The following is an 18,519-nucleotide window of genomic DNA, read 5'->3' as shown; positions in this document are numbered from 1 at the left end:
GAAAGAGGGGGATGCACCTAGCAAGAAATGGGGATCGGCACCTGCTGGAATTTTGCTAACAGAGCTGTGCTCCTGGGGATCTTGCTAAAACAAAAGTGTTGTAACTCAAGCCTACAGCAAGTGCTTTTCAACCCTAGCCAACGTGCCCTCTGTTTATGGCACCCCATCCCATTGCAGGCACTGCCCTCTCCAGAGTGCCTCTCTTCCCTCTTAGCTATCTGCATTGTAGCTGCTGCAACAGGCAGGGTGGGAGGGAGGAAGAGTTCACCACCATGAAGCTCTCTCTGCTTCCTCCCTTTCCCCAGGGTATTACCCAGAGTAATGTCTCTCTTGTTTCTCCCTTTCTGCCACAGTGCTATCAGGTAATTTCCACAAATTGACTATGCTGTATCTTTTTCTCCACTGCAGAATCAATACAATTCTATGCTGCATTTCAAGCTTTTAGCTGCAAAAAAAAAAAATTTACAGTGTTTCTCACATTATTCTTTGAGTGCTGCTGTTGATAATAATTAATGCTTGTAACATCCTCAGTTGTGTCAAAAAATATTCCACAGATCAATTAAATTTCACAACACTTTTGAGGTGTTTCTAAAATATAGTACACCTCTAATTGCTATTTTCGGATACCACCCTTCTACAAATGTCACTGTTTTACTAGAAAGTGCATGATTAAGCAAAAAGGTCATTTTCTGTAAAGCAGGTGTGGTTTAGATTAATATATTGTGCTCTGAGGCTGTGAAGTGCTAAGGGCATGCTCCTTTTCATGTGCTGCCCCTTGACTAGTAAGCAGTGGTTAAGGCATGGTAATACAGTTGGTTTTGCTCATATATCCATTTCCAGCTTTCAAGATAAGTTCACTGCACTGCACTACAAGTGGTAGATATACTGGAGTATTTCAGGTACTGAAAAAACCCCAGTGCTGACAGCCAAGCGAGGGTCTCATGCTTTTTGGGAAGCAGGTGTTTTTAAAGGTGTTCGCAATATGTCAATGTGACACTGTAGTAGTCCAGCATCAAATTATCCACCTATGTGCTTAGAACACGTTTAGAAGTGAATTTTGGGCTTTCAGGCTGCTGAAGCAATTCTCAGACTTTTACCTAGTATTATTAAGTGTGCTTCACAGATGGAGAAACAGAGGCAGAGGAAGGTAACTCACTGAAGAGCGGATGAGTGACAGAGCTGGGAATCTAGTCAGGGTCTCCTGGCTCACAGCACTGTTACCCACTCACTGGACTGTGCAATCTCACTGGGCTTCATTTTCAGTTGGGTCAGTCAAATCTCAGGGAAGTTAAGAGCCTGGGCTTGGTGAGGACCAAATGTCCAAAACTCTGGGTGACACTGGTGGAAGTGTTGAACATGCAGTGTGCAGAAAACTCAACATTGTGCACTCTAGGCAAGTTCTTCCATCACATCAGGATGTGACCAGGGCAGAGACACAGACTCCTCAGTTCAGCTTCTGAGCTTGCAGCTGTGCTGCTGTGCAGAAGAGCAGTGGCTGCAGGTAGCCAAATTCAGGAAGAGAAAGTCACTGTCAGGGGCAGTTTTTGACTGGCTTCACTGAAAACCTGGTTGTGGTTCCTTCTGCCACTGCTATGCTAGCATTGCTCCGTCCTGAAAACATTTTTTTCTGAATAAGCCATGAAGGCTTGTGAAGTCTATATTTTAGTATATCTAATGAGAAGAAATAAAACCTAGAAGGGAGAGAGGGAGCTGCAAAGGCAGTCCTCAGTGGCATTCATCTGTGAGTGATGATTATGTAGTCGCATCTAAAATGTATTTCCCACCCCCATTCAATTAACAACTCAGTGTTTTAATGGACAGAGCCAACAGCTGCAAAAATCCATCCCCAGAGAGATTCCAGCACCTGAGAGCAGTCTGCAAAGCCTAGCAGTACTACTCCTCATTAGGAAGGAAGGAGATACATCCTCGTGGGAGCATCCTACCACTGTAAGGAGCTGCCTCCAGAGGATTTGGGGAGGGCTGGAAAGGGAGAGTGTCTAAGCCTAAACTAGCATTTCAGTTTTGCAAAGCAGTGATGCCTTCATCCAGTGAAGCCTGTGGTGAGCTTTAAATACATAAAAATGAGAATGAAGAAAGTGGTGTATGTTTCTTCCCCCCATCTCCTTCCTCTTTACCATGGTTAAAACTTAAGAAATATACCTGAAATATTGCCTCAAAGGCCTATTTCAGTGCAAAGCTACTGAATTTCCTTACCTCGGTTGTATCCTTTTATTTCAGTTTCTAGACCAAATTTATTCCTTGTTAGCCTAAAATATGGTTTTCAGTGATATAGGATGTGACATTGAGATAGATGTATATAGAATATGTCTGGTCCTGTGTACAGGAGAGCTCTCAGCATTTTTAGGCAAGTCTGTCTCCAGGCTTGGCTCTAGGAACTGTAAGTGGGAATATGCATTTTATCAAATAGCATATCTTTATTAATGCATCTTGCAAAGATCCTGGTGTATAAGTATATGCATCAACAGAGGATGGAGGTGCCCAGCCAGGAGTACCCAGTAGCCATGAGTGGTTTTCAAAGAGCTCTGAGAGCACTTCTGAAAGATATTGTTTCAGCAGAAAGCCTTCACAAATAACAATACCAAACAAAGAAGTACTGGAATTTCTTGCACATGCAAAAAGGAGACTTTGGGTGTGGGAGAAGTCCAAACACTGAGGGTGCTGGTGGTGACTGTGCTGCAGTTTCTTTGTAGGGTGTGTGGCATCTGGCCTCAGTTTCCTCCATCCTTTTAGATGGAATGGGTGCAGGGATCCAGTGAGAGTCCCACTTCAGTGCAAAGGCATCTGTTAAAGCCAGATGTTTGCCTTTGTAACTGCCATTGAATCTTGTCCTCAGCTCATCATCCTGGGAATGCATCTCACTCTGAAAGGGTGAAACTTGAGAGTTAATCAAGCTATTTCAACTTCTTTGTCAGAGACAGTGCTGATCAAATGTGTTTCTATCAACAGCTGCCTTTTTCAATTATGCAGAGAAAACATGAGAGGGATAGTGTGCACTGCAGTGTAGGCTTGTAATGATCTGAGAGGTGGCAATGGCTTTCAGACTGAGAAAAAGTGCAAGGGAGAGATGCTGAAGCAGTACCAGTAATGTTGCCACTGCAGAGCCCATTACAGACAGCAGCACCTCAGCAAATGAACCTTGTCACGGGTACCAAATAGTTCCTGCCATAGGCTAGACTGTGTCCTGCTATGTCAGGATATGCATTAAGCCCAGGAGCTAAGAGCTGTTTTGTCTCACCGTATCTTGGCCATTTGTCTGAAGCCCTTTTTAACCTCCTGCTGTAGAAATGGTGAACTGCTGATGAGAAAGAGGACCTGGTATGATAGCACCATTCCAGCAGCCAACTGCTGCTGGTGGTGGGATCACCAACACATGGGTAAAAAATGTGTTAATTTTCCCAGTCAGGAAAATGTTTCACATGTGTATGAAACTGTCTCATGAATATGTTTCCTGGATGTCATGAACAAACACCTTGTGAATAGCTTTCTGTTCAAATTGAAGAAACATGCAGTTATCTGGGACAAGAGAGACGTCATGGTGACAGTATAGCATTAGTGCATTACAAAGGAGACTTCCTAAAATAGGTGTTAGACCTTTTCCATCATGTTTGTTTCTATAGGGCATTTTCATGGAGTGTAGATGTAAGCTTGGGCCATAAATAAATTATTCTCTATTCTTCTAGAAAATTGACATAGACTAGAATTTTCCTGACGTATTTTTGCAGTAGTACTGTTAGGAATGATGTTTTATCTGCCAGATGGCCCAAAATTATTTCCCTTTCAATGGAGATGGGAGCACAGCTCATTCTTCTTGGTCAGCTCCAAAAGTGTTTCGTTTCTCAAATGGTTTTGCAGTTCTCCTGATTCAGCAGTCTGGTCTGTCTGGATCCCACTAAAATGAGGGGATCTGTCCCAGAGCTCGAAGGAGGGAAATGTTTTATCTGAAATCACCTGGTTGGTCAGTGACTGATCTGAGGGCAAAGTCTCTTCATCTGAAAATTTTTCATTTTCTGAAGACTAATCTCAGCAAACATTGAAATGTTAATTGTAGAACAGCTTCACAAGGGCTGAAATTCATCTGCTAAATCTGACTTCAAAAAATGCCTTGCTGAACCTCATGCCATTATTGATCCATGGCTCTTGACATGCACTTGCTTTTAATATGTGGGTAACAAGACTCCTCATTTCTGACAAAGGTTAAGAGGGGTTTTCTGTGTATTAATCTTCAAATAAAGTGTTGTTTAGTTCTTGTGCTACTCTACTGGAGAATGAAGTGCAATGTGATTGATGCTAAGAGAGAAATGTAAAATTTAAATTTGAAGATTGTTTTGTAAGTAGAAATTTATTATAAGATTTATTAGATCTACTAACTAATAACTGTTTTATTTTTTCTTTTAACTCTCTGTGCAGAACACCAGCCATGATTGGATGCTCCTTTGTAGTGGACCGAGAGTATTTTGGTGAGATTGGCTTGCTTGACCCTGGTATGGAGGTCTATGGAGGAGAAAACATCGAATTAGGCATGAGGGTGAGTATCACAGAAGAGGCTTTGTGCTGTGTCCATTTGCAAAGAAAGGTGGGGAGCTTGTGGCCCACAGAGTTGCTGTCTGACTGATAGGCTATTATGCTAGAGTAATTGATAGTGCAACACTATCTGGAGCTGACAGTCCCAGTAAATGAATGTTCCTGGCCTTACTGGCCTTGAGAGAACAGATAACAGTCAGAAATATGGTTTATTGGTTCATTCTGTCAGTGTCTGAACCCAGGGAGGAAGATTTTCCCCTTTCCCAGTAGCTCTGCTTGTGCAAACAGCTACACTATGTCTTCATGTGCTCATTGCCCCTAGCTGATGCTGTACCTGCAGAAAACTAAGGCCAGGCTGGTAAAAGTCAGTTGTAAGGTTCTACATACCACACAGGATGAATATTCTGATATTTTAAAACTTTAAAGATCTTCCTTATAGAATAAGAACTTCAGGTATTTGATCCTGTTGGATAGGTCAGTGGAAGTGTGGGCAGATGACTTTCAGTCCACCTTGTGCTCTGGACCTATAGGTTTGATACCTGTGATCCTTTGCCCTTGTTTTCAATTTGATGCTTGCCAGCAAGTCCTTCTGAAGTCCAAGGAACATGTCTGTGCAAAGCATTTGAAAATTAGGCCACTTAATGTTGCATGAACACAGTTTCCTCATTATAAAGCTGACTGTTTAATTATTTTCCCCTTACTCTTTATCCCCTGCTTCACAGTAACACGTCCCTGGTGCATGTAATGTGCTCATTAAAGCATATATTCTGCTCATGGTGAAATATTGAACATCAGATTAGTCCATTCTTTATCTGACTCTTTTTTATTTCTGAAATGGCTACAAACTCCTTCACACCAGTGGGCTGAGGAAGAAGGTCACTGCAGCAAGAGTTTATTTTCACATATGGGTGTGTATTTATTATTCCAGCACTGCAAGAGGGATGGGGTTTGTAATGAGACTGTGTGAATACACTGCTTATACTTTAAGGTTCAGAATTCACATAGGGGACAGAAAAACTGCTACCACAAATCATCCAATTTTCCTTAAGAGGGTCAGGCTATTACCAGGATTGTGTGAGCTTTCCTTTATCATTGTGCAGGGCTTTGAGCTGTTTGAAACTTTTTCCACATGGCTGCTTCCAGAATAGATTGAACACTCTGGCAAAACTCTGGCGTAGCTGATGAATAAGCCTCCTAAGAAATCTGAAAGCTGTCGCTCTTCCTTAGACGAGAAGAACTTGCTGAGCACGATTAGGGCTCCTGGTAAACAGAGGCAAAGGTTTTAATAGGATTATGAAACGGCACTTGCTTGAAGAGACAAGGATTTGAAGGGAGAGAGGACAGGTTTTCAGGGATAGGGAACCTGTTAAAGCCTGCAGAAACGCTGGATCTAGAAACCAGCTGTCATTCTTTGGCTTTTATTTTGGTTGGGGTTATTTTGTCCTTTGAGAAAAACTAAATCTACTGTTTGGAAAAGCTGTTTTGAAAGTACAAGAGTATGAGTTTGTTCGTTCTGAAATAAGCTGTATGTCCATAGCATGGATCTGTTACTCTGTATTTTCAGCCTGGATCTAGCATGGTGAGTATTACCCAGTGTCTGCCTCCTAATTTGCAAATCCTATGCGTGATCCCCTCCTGTGTGTCTTTCAGAGCTGTCAGAAACTAACAGCATGAAAACACACAGGAACCATCTCCCTTCTCTCTAGGATATTTATAAAATCACTGTGAATTTACAAAGGGGTTTTTTTTAACTCCAGAATCTCCAAGTAAGTTGCAAAAAACCTCTCCTTTCCCAAGGCCTGGTGCACTGACCCACACTGGGGTATTTGACATATCTCCTGCCCCTGCACAGAGGGATGCTGCTGTCTGTGTGTGACTCTGCTTGTGTGAAGCAGTGAAAGACAGAAAAAGGAAAGTATAAATGAATAAGTAAAGAACAAGAAGTAATATAAGTAATAAGATGGAAGGGAGGTAGTGGCACACGTTTGGCTGAAAGCAGTCTCTGTGTAAAATAGCTGTAACTATAATCCTTTAAATTTTCTTGCAAACTATTATCATGTTACTGCTAAAAGAAAAGGGATTAGGTTTGGAGTGTCTGAATTAGATCTAATGAACCCTTGTTTAAATTGTTTTAATAAAGTGGAATAGGGAAACTCAGTGAAACTAATGAGCTGATTTGGGAGGATACTGTTTGATAACCCAGCTAATTCCCATTAAATCTCTTGTTTATTAAAATATCATGATCTTGGGTATTCCACTATTGGCTTTGCCCTTTCCTAAATTCCATAGATGGAAATATTTAAATAATGAACCTAAGTGATTTTCTGTATTGAATGAGGAGTGCTGCCACTGACTGGGGTTACTATGCCTATTGAAAATTGCATATTAAAAATATTGAGGGCTCTGCAGATCTTTTGTAAACTCATACTATTTTTTTTGTAAGCTTCATGTTGGTTAGAGGGATGTGGACATGTTTGCAGGCTTGTGATGGTAAGGAAATAGATGGACATTTACATAACATCAGCTTGTACTCTATTTTTCAAAGATGACAGTTTTGCCACAGGATGGATAAATGCAGGACAGAATTCTGTTATGGACAAATGGTACTATTCTCTCAGTGTTCACCAAGCAGCTACTGAAGCTAATTGGAATTGTCTGTGAGCACCTGAAAACTGATTTTGGCCAGGAATTTGCCACATCAAATTGTGGCTGATTCCTCTGTGGATGAGTTGCCCTTCACGAGCAGAGGCAGCTTGGCTGGTTATTTCACTCAGACACTGCAGCACTGCTCTGCCTTCTTGTACCCAGGTGGGTTGAGTGAGAAGTAGATAGCCCTGTCTTCATTTCAGCTGTGGTTCAGCTGTCCTTCTCCCAACCTGGAGGCAGAGATAAAGAAAAACAAGGGTACTTTCTCCTGCAGCTAAGCTCTGGATGTGTCTCTGCCTGAAGAAGACACTTTAAACTCAGATTAGAGCATGTTCATCTTTGCTACTCCTGAACATCAAGTGGTCTCTCTGACCTGTCGTGCATGTCCCAATAGTAAGATAAATTCAAGCAGTGCTTGAGGAAGATAGGGATCCCTTTAAGTGAGGGTCCCAGATTACGACCCTGTAAGAAACTGCATGATTTGCAAGTGTTATCTAAGTTCCCTTCCTAGTGGGAGCTGCAGACACACTTAATTATTTGGAAAGGGATCGTATAAACATTAAAAGCCTAGTTTATGATTTACCTAATATAAGCAGTTTATGATGCATCTTTTTATAGTGAGTCATTAATCATTGCACTAAGGATCTCTTGCTTCCTCTGGTGCTCCAGTGATAAGGTGAATGAATTGCTGTTCTTTTTACTTTGTCCTCATCAACTGTAATGGTGGGTGGGAAGAGATCAAGCATTTATTTTAAAGGATGCTCTAGTAGGAATTAAATTCTGCTTTCAGTGTTAAGAATCCAAACAAATTAAATAAAAAAGATGTTTCCACATTGACAACTGAAAGTAAAACTTTCTCTCTTTTATGGCCAGCATCAAGGCCATACTGCTTTGTTCTCATATATGGTGATACACCTCAAAGGAGGAAATCTGCATTGATTGATGAATCTGAGAGGTGCTAGCCTAGAGATTTAAAAAAACCCAAACAAGCAGCACCCCCCATGCCAAACAAATGACTTGGCTCAATTTGAGGTATCTAAAAGAAACCTACTGTGTTCTTACACAGTGTGGACTGTGTTTACACACACTTTCCTGGCCAGAGAAATGAACTAGAGATGTCCCTGGGTACTGGTGTGACAGAATAACTCCATGGTAAATTCAAGTGATGGCTTCGTTCTCGAGGAGAACTTACCTGGATGCTTAGGGTTAGTTGTGACCTTGACTCATGCAGATGTGTCCCAGGTAACTTTGGCCAGTTTTGTGACAACTGTCAGTGGCATGGCCCTGTGAACACACAGCTCATCAGGACTGAAAAGAACTCTCTGAAAACAGGCTAAAACTCAGATCATGTGCACTCTCTGCTGTTGTGATTACACTGGTGATGGAGGCCAAGCTGCCTAGCTGAAGTCAAGCATGGGTTGTGTGCACAGAAATGCAAACCCACCTCTGGGTTTGCAGAAGTATTGTATGCACTGTAAAAAAGTCATGATGCAGATCCACTGAAATCTCTTTATGAGGAAATAAAACTCGTTACCTAATGGACTTTCATACACAAAAAAATCATTATACTTTCCAAACTTATGTTATATGCCCTGCTTTTATTTCTTTAAAAATAGATGAACTGCATTTTCTTTGAACAGAAATGCTAATGGTAGATTGTTGAGTAGTGGATTCTTGACCTGATTTTATTACCTTTAGCTAAGGAGATTTAGATTCCTTTGAGCAGTCAGTGTTTTAAATGCAGATTCTAGGCTGGTGTGCTGCAATAAAAATGTCACAAGGTTTATGTATGGCAAACTTTAATTCTGAATTCTGGACAATGCTTATTGCTCTGTGTGATTCATGAGGCCAAGTCCCTAGACTTAGAGCTAAATAAAAATGCTGTTCTGAAGAGTTTCTCAAAAATTCAGGGGTTTTTTTCCCACATGCAGTGCTAATATACAAATGAAAATTGTACAAAAATACAGGTTAATCCAAATGTTTTATTTTGGTAAATCCAAAAATGCTTCATTTTTATTTGGACCTATCCGAAGCTGTAATTTTTAGTATAAATTAACTCAATTTTGAATGAAAAGTTTTTTTAAAGAGCCTTTTAGTTTGAAGACATTTAATCACTTAAATGATGTTAACAAAACCCCATAATTGCTGACATCTGAAAATGTAGTGCACTCTGTCCTTAGACATGCCTATTCACACTGGAGTGCAATAAATCAGCATTTTCAGCATGAAGTTAGATGCTATTAAAATGTTTCTGAGCAGTTCTACACTGCCTAAGCAAAATCCTAATAAGTGATGTAATCTGCTGTTATTGGAAGTTGCCCCATTGCTTGGGTTGCAGAGATCCCAGTGATAAATCTCCCAGGTCTCACCCTCCAGATAAGGTGTAAAGGTGTCCTCTTTTTCCATCTCCAGTTTAATTTAGCAGTTTTATAGGCTAAGGTAAGAGAATGTTAAGCTTGTAAAGTCAAGCATTAGGAAATCACAAAAGGAGTGAATTCATGGTGCCTGGATTACATTAATTTGCAGCTCCTTTCCCTCTTCAAAACAGGGATTGGAGCAGTCTGTTCTGTGGTGATGTGCATATGTGATGAGCCTGGTCCTCAGCCCATCTAAGTGTTCAGTGTCTGCTAATTCCAGCAGAGTTCCATAGATTCAAGCAGGATGAGATTTGGCTTGACATGTGTATATAGCAGTAATGCATTCTGTCTGGAAAAGGAGACAGACCTAGTGGTAAGTGAAAATGCTCATGCAGGCATTAAATCCCAGGCTGCTGAACTCTGGTGTGTCCAAAGCCACCAGGAATCACCACTGGTGATTCCCCATTGCCAAAGTGTGCAACTACAAGCACCAGTAGACTGCACAAGGCTGTAACTGAGTTAATGGTTTAGAGAGAGCTGTTAATGGAATTATTGCCCAGTGCTGTCAGCAAACAAGAAAATGGTGAGCAAATGGAAGAGAACAGGCTGATTCCAGTGGTAATCAGCCCTGGGGCAAGGGCTCAAATATCTGACATCACACACAGTTCAAACCAGAGGATTCTCTGTGCAGAGGGTCTTCCTCCAAATGAAAGAATACAAAATGTGCAGAGTCAAGCAAAACCAAACAGCTAAAAGATGGACCTTGCCCTGTTCTAGGTTAGAATACTTGGGTTTTACTCTGACCAGATCATTAATAAAAATCTTGGGTTTTAAATATGATGTATGATCTTGATTCTGGGGACAGAACCCAACTCCCTACCTGTCTGCGATTTCTTTCAATCACAGTCTGCTTTTTTCTTTCTTTTCCTCCCCCTTCCTTATTTTCTTCTTTATTTTTCTCTTTACTAAATTGAAGATAACTGTAACCTGGAATGGAAAACAATGGTTTCATCAGAACACAGTGCAACAGTGCTCTAGCATGAATTTGCCAGCAAAATACAGGTCTAGATCTTGTGAATACCCTTAAAAACACTCTCTAAAGTGAGAGCATTGGAAGTAGCTCAGAAAAGAGCATCTGGCCATTTGGCTTCAGTATCACATCACGCTCCATCAAGTGTAACATTTTATGTTACAAACTCTTTTCATGTACTGGGACATTATCAAAGCACAAGGCTGGAAATTTCAGAAAAAGATCAACAGTGAAAGAATTGAGGAAAGAAAATGCCTCCTTAGTCTTTGCCTCTTTCTTCTCAGGCACTTTCTTGCAGGTTTGATCTATATCTAACACAGGCTCCTTTGCAAAGGCAAGAATGAACAGAATGAGAGAGGGGAACATGCAGAGAAGTTGAGTGTGCTAATTGCTTTGAGATTGAAATAGGTTTCACTTCCCTAATGATGAGTCTGAACCAAACACTGGAGATGAGCTACAGCTGGTTAGAAACTTTCTGATACAACATATTTTCTGTTGCAAAATAACGGCTCATCCAGAATTCCAAATGTTCTGTAGAACACTAAATTTTGATGCTGATTACTGAAAGTCTCGCTTGGGCTGTTGTGTACCCAGGGGTGCCCAGCTGTCAGTTCTTAGTTGGGTCCCAGCACACCTGGCCAAAGATTTCTCTGAGTTTTTTGGAACCATTTTGAATGTTTTTCAGAACTCTCAAACAAAAATAAATTGATTCTGTGGGAAACATCTTTTTCCACTCTAAAAAAATAAGATGAGAAATTGTTTCAGGATACCAGCTGTTCCCGGAGCAGGGGGTTGCCCGTTTTCTAATTGACTTTCCAAGTAACTCCCCAGCTGGTTCTTGTATTTCTGGGGATAAGAGGTTTAATCAGACCCTCTAGGAAGTAGAGAGGGCTCTTACTATGGTGGGAGTCCTTTCAGCCTGGGCTTCTGCAGCTGGAGCAAAGATTTTGCTTGGGCTAGTGACTTGTGTGGTGATCCCTAACCCAGATCAGTGGCCTGGGTAGGTCCTGGAGGAGCAGGAATATTCCTATCCTCATAGGAATATTCAAGTCACCATTGTTTATGGTGTTAAACAGAGGTGTATAAACCCTCACCGCTGGCAAGTAGAAGTGTTCTTGTTGTGTGAGCATGAGGATAACAGAGCTGATCTTTGATGAGCTGTAGGTTTGGACGGGGAGATGTTGGTGTGCTTAGGTTTGTTTGGCTTTAGTTTAATTGTGTTTGGAAAACTTTGGGAGGTAATACGACATTTTTTACTGTATGTTTTGTGGCCTGCTGAGGAAATGGCTAACTGACTAATAATTGTTTTTGCACTAGTGTAGCCTGAATAGAGCAAAGGATGTCGAACTGACCTGTGTGACATGCACCTCTGAGCTAAGGAGCAGGAGCAGGTCAAAAAAAATGTATGGACCTCTGTTGTTGAATAAAGGTTCACTTCTTGGTGTTGAAAAATGATACTGTGTGTAACATATGGCAAAAAGGCAACTTAACACTGTGAATGAAAGGGACAAGCTATTTTCTGTTGAAGGCAGCAGCAGATTAGCCACCAATGAAAGGTGCAATTGATGCTTCTGCCCTGAAGAGCTTACAGAGGAGTGAGACCTGACATAGAGGGGCCAGACCAGGGCATGGAGCATGGAAACAGATCCCTGTTCAGCTGAGCCCAGACAGAAAATGCAGAGATGTGAGTGTCTGTGGGCACAATGGCAGCCCTTGGCACTGAGTCAAACAGAGCAGGTGAGAAGTTCATCTCTTGTCACTTCCTCCTGCAAGTAAACCCAAAAATGTTTTCCTAAGCTTGCCTCAGTTTTATGTTCTCCTCCTTTTTGGTACTGATGTCAGTGAGCATTTGCTGGGAGTCTTGTCATAGTAAGGTATCAGTTGTACAAACCCCTGAAAACAAAGCAAACCAAAAATGTTGTTGTATACTGAAAACAAAGCAAACCAAAAATGTTGCTCATCCTGCAGAGGTATAAGGTTTCTTTCAATTCAGTGTCCTTTAAAAGCTTTGGGGGAATGTTTCATGACAGTATTTTGGGACGTGGTGTATGCAGTAATGTACCTTTAGGACGTATTGGCTGCCTGCAGTTGGGAACTTGATTACATCCATTTGCCACGTTTGTTCTGTACTTTTTTTCCCCATCATTATTGTGGAGCTGAATTCCTTGTTTGTTTCTGCACAAAAAAAATAAACAAAGTCATTTCAGTATGGAAGGAAGGAAATGGAAAAAACCAAACCCTTCAATAAAATAATTAAAGTCACATAATTTCAAGATTCTCCCTCTTAAATTTTGTTTCTTATGTAGGAAAAATAGGGAAGCAGGTTGACAGAAATGCTTTATTAGCTTGTTTATCGTAACTTAACACAGCTCCATGCGTAGTTTCACTGCTTGCATGCTGCAGGTAGTCTAGATATATACAGGCAAATTCCCTCTGCATCCTCATATGCCATTGTTCCTCTTCCATGAACTTCAGATTAGATTGCATGGCAGTGTTAGACATATATATAATATGCACAAATGCATTGGTCAAAATGCCAATTGCTTTCCATTGGTAACTTTCTTCCAAAATGATGGAAATGTGTTAGCTATTTAAAAGAGGAGAAACAAACACAAAATGTCATAACTGTCATTTCTATTTGTATTCTTAGCTTAGAAAAGGTAGATCTAACTGAAAAATCATATTTAATATGACATACAGAATTTATAGCATGAGAAATGCAGCCAAGGGGGACCCAGAGAAGCATCAAAATACATCTGCAAAATGGTGTTTGGTGCAACTGTGTATTACATACTCAAGTGTTTTGACTGTGATAAAACAGTCTTTTTGCATGTTTTGGTAAAACTGTAGCTGCATATTTCCACCTAAAATACCACTTAGATTTCCTATGTGTCTCTAACAGCATGTCATTTGCACAAATATATTCCTATCAGCAGAAAACCAAATCATTCAATAACTTCAGAGCATGTCCTGTCCGTAATTCCTGGCACACTGAGGGAATGGGTAAATGAGAAATGGCTCCATTGAACCAAGGGGAAACCGAGGAAGAAGGCTCTAGCAGTGTTCTCACAGGATGTCTGAGAGTCATTTGGTGGCAGAGCCCAGGTTGAAACTATTTAAAATAAACTTTATTGTCTTTCTCTACTAATTGGTCTGAATTTAACGTTTGACATGATTACTGGAGGTTACTGCACACCTCTGTGTTATAAGGACTCTGCTTAAAATTCTTGTGGTCCTCTAGGGCATGACTGAGCAGGAAAAGGACAAGGGTGATGCACTTCAAAAGGAATGAGCAAGTTCTAAAGCCTGTTTCTGAGTAGGAGTGTGAGAGCATATTCAAAGCAATTCTCTTGAGATCTGTCTTTTCTGTTCGTGTTTCCAGCTGATCTTGCCACGTTGTGCTGGCAGGTACCTAGTGTGTTGCATAGTTTGTGAAATATCTTCTGCATTGCCCTTTGAGGCTGGGTCACCAGCCACTGTCTCTACTCCCTGCCAGGAAGGGAAGGTGGTGTTATTTTCTATCTCTCCTCAGCTCACCGTGAGTGGCCCGTGGGGTGCAAGTCTGGCAGCACCAGACCGTGGCCCGTGGGGTGCAAGTCTGGCAGCAGCCTGCTGAGGACAACATGGGGTGTCCTGCTCCTGCTGCTGAGGACAGACATGAATCGTATTTCTTCTCCACTCTTTTTCCTCACCCTTTTTACCCCTCAGCAAGAAATGCATTGACTCCCGAAGAGTTGTGCTGTGGGAACTTTCAGGAGCAAGCTGCAGTGGTGCATGTGCTGGATTGACTGGTGGGTATGTGACCACTGCAGTGTGAATGCTGCTGTATTCCCTATCCCTCTGTCTGTGGTTCAGCCTTTCCTGCTCCTGGTCTGAGCGTCTGTTGCCCTGACATCATGCCTTTAGCCGAGAGGCGCCGATCTGCCAGACCCCGTGAGCCTCAGAGAGCTGCTGACAGTTCAGCTCCAGTTAGCTACAGTTCAAGGTCAAATGGGACTTAAAAATATGAATAAATGTCAGGGTTGGCTGGCACATCGATCTCAGTCTTTTTGATTACTGCCAGATCGCATGAATAAATTAGCCTTGACAGGTGCGATAAATTGTATAGACTACTGATCTCAAACAGTAAATGTTAAAGAAGGACGTGGAAGGCCTGGAGGGGAAAATACCCTCTGCAGATGCTTACATTAAATGAGGTGAGCTTTGATACAGTGCTCAGGGGGTGATCTTCAGGCAGGAGGAGGCCTTTTGTTCATTTGAGATTCTGTGCCAAGCTGGGGCACATCTCCGACTGACGTATTGATTCCCTGTGTCAGAAGGAGTTTGGGTTACTGTGTGTTGTGAAGCAAAAGAGCTCAGCTACCTTTTCCACCAGCTGCCTTACCCACCCAGCCAGGGTGGTGTGGGAATGGCTTGGGCTTGGACCTTCTGGTTCCCAAGAGGAGACATCAGCAAACAGGTCTCTAGCTACAATGAAACAGAAGGAGGGGACGTTGTGGCTCTTGATGCTTTGTAATACTCTGCTGGACACTGTCAAGCCACAACTCATTTGCTGATATTCAAACTCACACGACATGCAGTACATGCTTTTTTCTCTTATAATTTCCTGTAAAATGTAGCTGGGATTCTTCATTTCCCTCCTATGCAGAAATACTAGCAATGTCAATCACTATTTAATTATTTGAATAAGAAATTTTTATCTTTTGTTGCTTGCTAAATGAGCATGTGAAAACAATTTGAGGATAGGGTGGGTTTTTCTGACACTGATTCAAGTGTCTCCATCTAAGAATTTTCAGTTTTCTTGAATCTACAATCAAATAGAATCCTCTCCAATATAAGACATATCACAAAGCCAGACTTCCTGTCACAGACATTTAGACTTGTTCTTTTCTGTGTACTGTTATGCTTTAATTAAGCATGCCCTTTTTCTGCAGCATCATGCACACATTCTGTCTCCCCATCTTGATAACTCATCTGTGTGTTTGTGTATATAAGTCTGTGTATACATATTTATATCTAAGTAGAGATCATGGACTGGTGCTCATTTTGGGCCATTCCTCCTCTCGGGGCTTCTGTGAAACAGTTGGATTTATGCCGAGACAACTGAACTTCAGAGTATGGTTAATCTGAAATGCACATTTTCAAATGCAGAAGCTTTTTTCTCTCCATGAGCAAAAATGTATTGAAGTTCTACATTTGGTAGCAAAAGAACTAAAGGGAAAAACTTCGGGTTTGCTTCAGCTGATTTTACAAAACGAAAGCAGAACAGTCAGTGGATTTTAAGTTCTCATTGTAAATGTTGTGCAAAGCTCCATTGCGTTAACTAGAAATATACAACCACCAGTTTTGCACATAAATTGTCCCATTAATATACATAATTGATAGCATATGTATAATTTAAAAGGGATATTATGAATGTTGTTTATAATGCCAAAATATTTGGGTGCTGTGATGAACTGATACATCTTCAATACACGTGTAGTGCTAGAATGAAAGGAGTTAGTAAAAAGGATTTTTGCTTATAAAGAAATGCCTTTATGCATAAAATTAGGGTGATGTAGACAGAGATTAAGAGAGAAAAGGCTGGGAAAGAGAAAGAGTCTTTCCTATTACAAGAGCTTCACAGATGGATGGCATCCATCTGTGCGTGTGATTGGGGTGTTAAGAACAATGATGAGAAAATGGGGTGTATGACAGAAAGGAGGGTCAGTCAGGTAAGAAGCAAATTGCCTAGTACGAACGATTTTGAGAATCATATAGAAGCTCTGGAAAGATTAGCCAAAGCAGGCAGGTGTCTCCAAAACTCAAAGTGTGTGCTTTTCTGATTACTGGTATTAGAGAAAAAAAGTGTTTACAAAGCGATAGGGAGGAGAATGAAGATTGTATTTTGAGGGCCAGGGAAGTATTGTGCTAGTCTTAGGAATCAGGGGGGAAAAAAGCTGTTAAAGTAAAGAGATAAGAGAGAAGCATTAGTATTGCTAGAACTGGGTCTTTTTGAACTCATGCCAAATGAGATGAGGAGGGATTTGCGCATAAGAGTCAAAGGATATTCAGTCAAAAAGGCTGCAGAGATTAAGGATATTTTTTGCATGCCTACAAGAGTGGTTCTCTATTTCCACTTATAAGATCTACTGTTTTCAGATTTGGGGGCAGGGGGGCAGAACGGGACATGTCTACAATTCTGTGTCAAGCCAAGCTTTGACCAGTATCTCCTGAAAGTAGAGGTAGAGTCTTCATAAGGTTAGTTTTGAAACTACCTATCTATAGTTGTACCAGTTGCTTGGCACAAACCTGGCCGGTCCCTGGAAGGAGGCATGGCTAATAGATCATGGAGCCCTAAGGGTTCTGCACTGAGCATCCTAAATGTTAGGCCAGACCTGGTACACACTGAATGAGTCCATTAACTTCCCTAGCTTGCCATGCAAGCAACATAGGCATTCTTCTGTCTCCTTCCCAGCTCTTCCCTAGGGCATTTTTTAACTTGAGGGTCAGTCTGTTTTGCTTCTGAGATCATGTTGAGGTGTTCTTCTCTGGGCTGCAGCAGAAGTAGGAAGTGAGTTTTAGAAAGCTGAATTTAGACCCAGGTTTGTGTCATGCTGTGCTCAGTGGCATTGGAGGTGCTTTCATTCACACAGGTTACTCATTGTTGTCTTCATCTGGAAGCACAGCAAAAATAATTGCTAAGGGAAATGTCATTCATTTTTCTTGTTCCTCATTAATCCCTATTCAGTATTTCTTCAGGAGGATGTACAAATATGCCAGTGAGGTATAAGTTGCTTTCTCTCCCTTTCCATTCCCTCTGTCTGTTTTAATTAAGCATAGCCTGTTGTCCATCTTACTGAAGCAACATTTCCTGTCATGTCAAATGTCAAAGGCAGTTTCTACATGAAAAAAAATAGCAAATTCTCACACTTATTAAGATGTTTTTAGACCTTTACACAACACTTTGTCATTCTGCATACTTTGCAGGGCAGTGATGCTTTTTTCTACAGTCTGAATATCTGACTGTCAGCCACATCCCTGTTTATCTCTAGATGCTTTTGCAACAGTCTCTGGGGTAAACAACAGATCTGCTGTCACTTCTGCCTGGTGATATTTCCACATACAGAACCAAATCAGGAGTAAGGAAGGTGTGAATGTAACCGTGCTGGTCGTGTGTCAGGCCCTGGGGTGAGAACCATGAAAACAAGATGCAGAGGGAGGTACGTGTTTGGCTTTGCTCAGTTTTCAGTGCTGGCAGGTAGGTGTGGTTAGGCAGGTGTGCAAGCATCACTCATTAATTCCTCTCTAGGGCAGTCTTTGGAGTTTGGGTGCCTTTTGCATTCTGCAGATGGAGCTGGCAACAAAGGAAGTGTTTTGTGAGGATTGTGGAGATAAGCCACTACCCAAGTGTGTGAGACAAATGGCAAGGACTGAATCATCTTGAGCTGTGTTGGGAGGGTGCTGAAAATTGATATTATTTTTCCACCTGGGTTCAGCTTTTCTTCCAGTCTTAAATCCTTTCTTTCTGGCAAGTCTTTAGACTTTTTCTCCACCTTCTGTTTCCTGCTCTTGCCAATGTATCTCATTCTTTTTCATCACTCTCCTATCCCTTCCGCCTTTCCTGGCTCAGCTCCACCTGGCCTTAATGTTCCACATTCTCCTCTAGTTGTGCCAGTGACTTATGAGCTCAGTGCTGCTGTGGACACCAGACCTCTTAAGTACCTTAGCAACTCCAGGAAAGCTCATAAATGTCTTTCACAATGGATGTTCAAAGTAAGAGAAGCATTAGAGGTTTGAGGAGATTCTTGCTTAAGAGAAGCCTGGACTAGATGAGGAGAAAACCTATTACTTAGGGTAGAAAAATGTAAATGCTTTTGAACAGCAAGAACAACTAACCAGGTGTCCTGCCTGTGACATGGCATGTTGCTGTAAAGGGAAATGTTTTAATTTGGACAGAAATTA

The 18,519-nt window shown here is 41.4% G+C and overlaps 1 protein-coding gene across 1 annotated transcript in view; it reads left to right on the top strand.

Moving 5' to 3' along the window:
• Nucleotides 1-18,519, top strand: part of LOC103799065 (polypeptide N-acetylgalactosaminyltransferase 9) — a gene marked incomplete at both ends in the record, with an annotated part of 105,982 nt that overhangs the window by 41,009 nt on the left and 46,454 nt on the right. Inside the window, one exon of the mRNA XM_009071359.1 lies at nucleotides 4,429-4,546. Within this exon, the coding sequence (XP_009069607.1) occupies nucleotides 4,429-4,546 (118 nt within the window). The remainder of the gene's footprint in view (nucleotides 1-4,428; nucleotides 4,547-18,519) is intronic.

Source organism: Acanthisitta chloris, unplaced genomic scaffold (assembly GCF_000695815.1).
Source record: "Acanthisitta chloris isolate BGI_N310 unplaced genomic scaffold, ASM69581v1 scaffold14603, whole genome shotgun sequence".
Lineage (NCBI taxonomy): Eukaryota > Metazoa > Chordata > Aves > Passeriformes > Acanthisittidae > Acanthisitta > Acanthisitta chloris.
The sequence above is the reverse complement of the archived record's forward strand: the minus strand, read 5'-3'. Positions and strand labels throughout refer to the sequence as shown.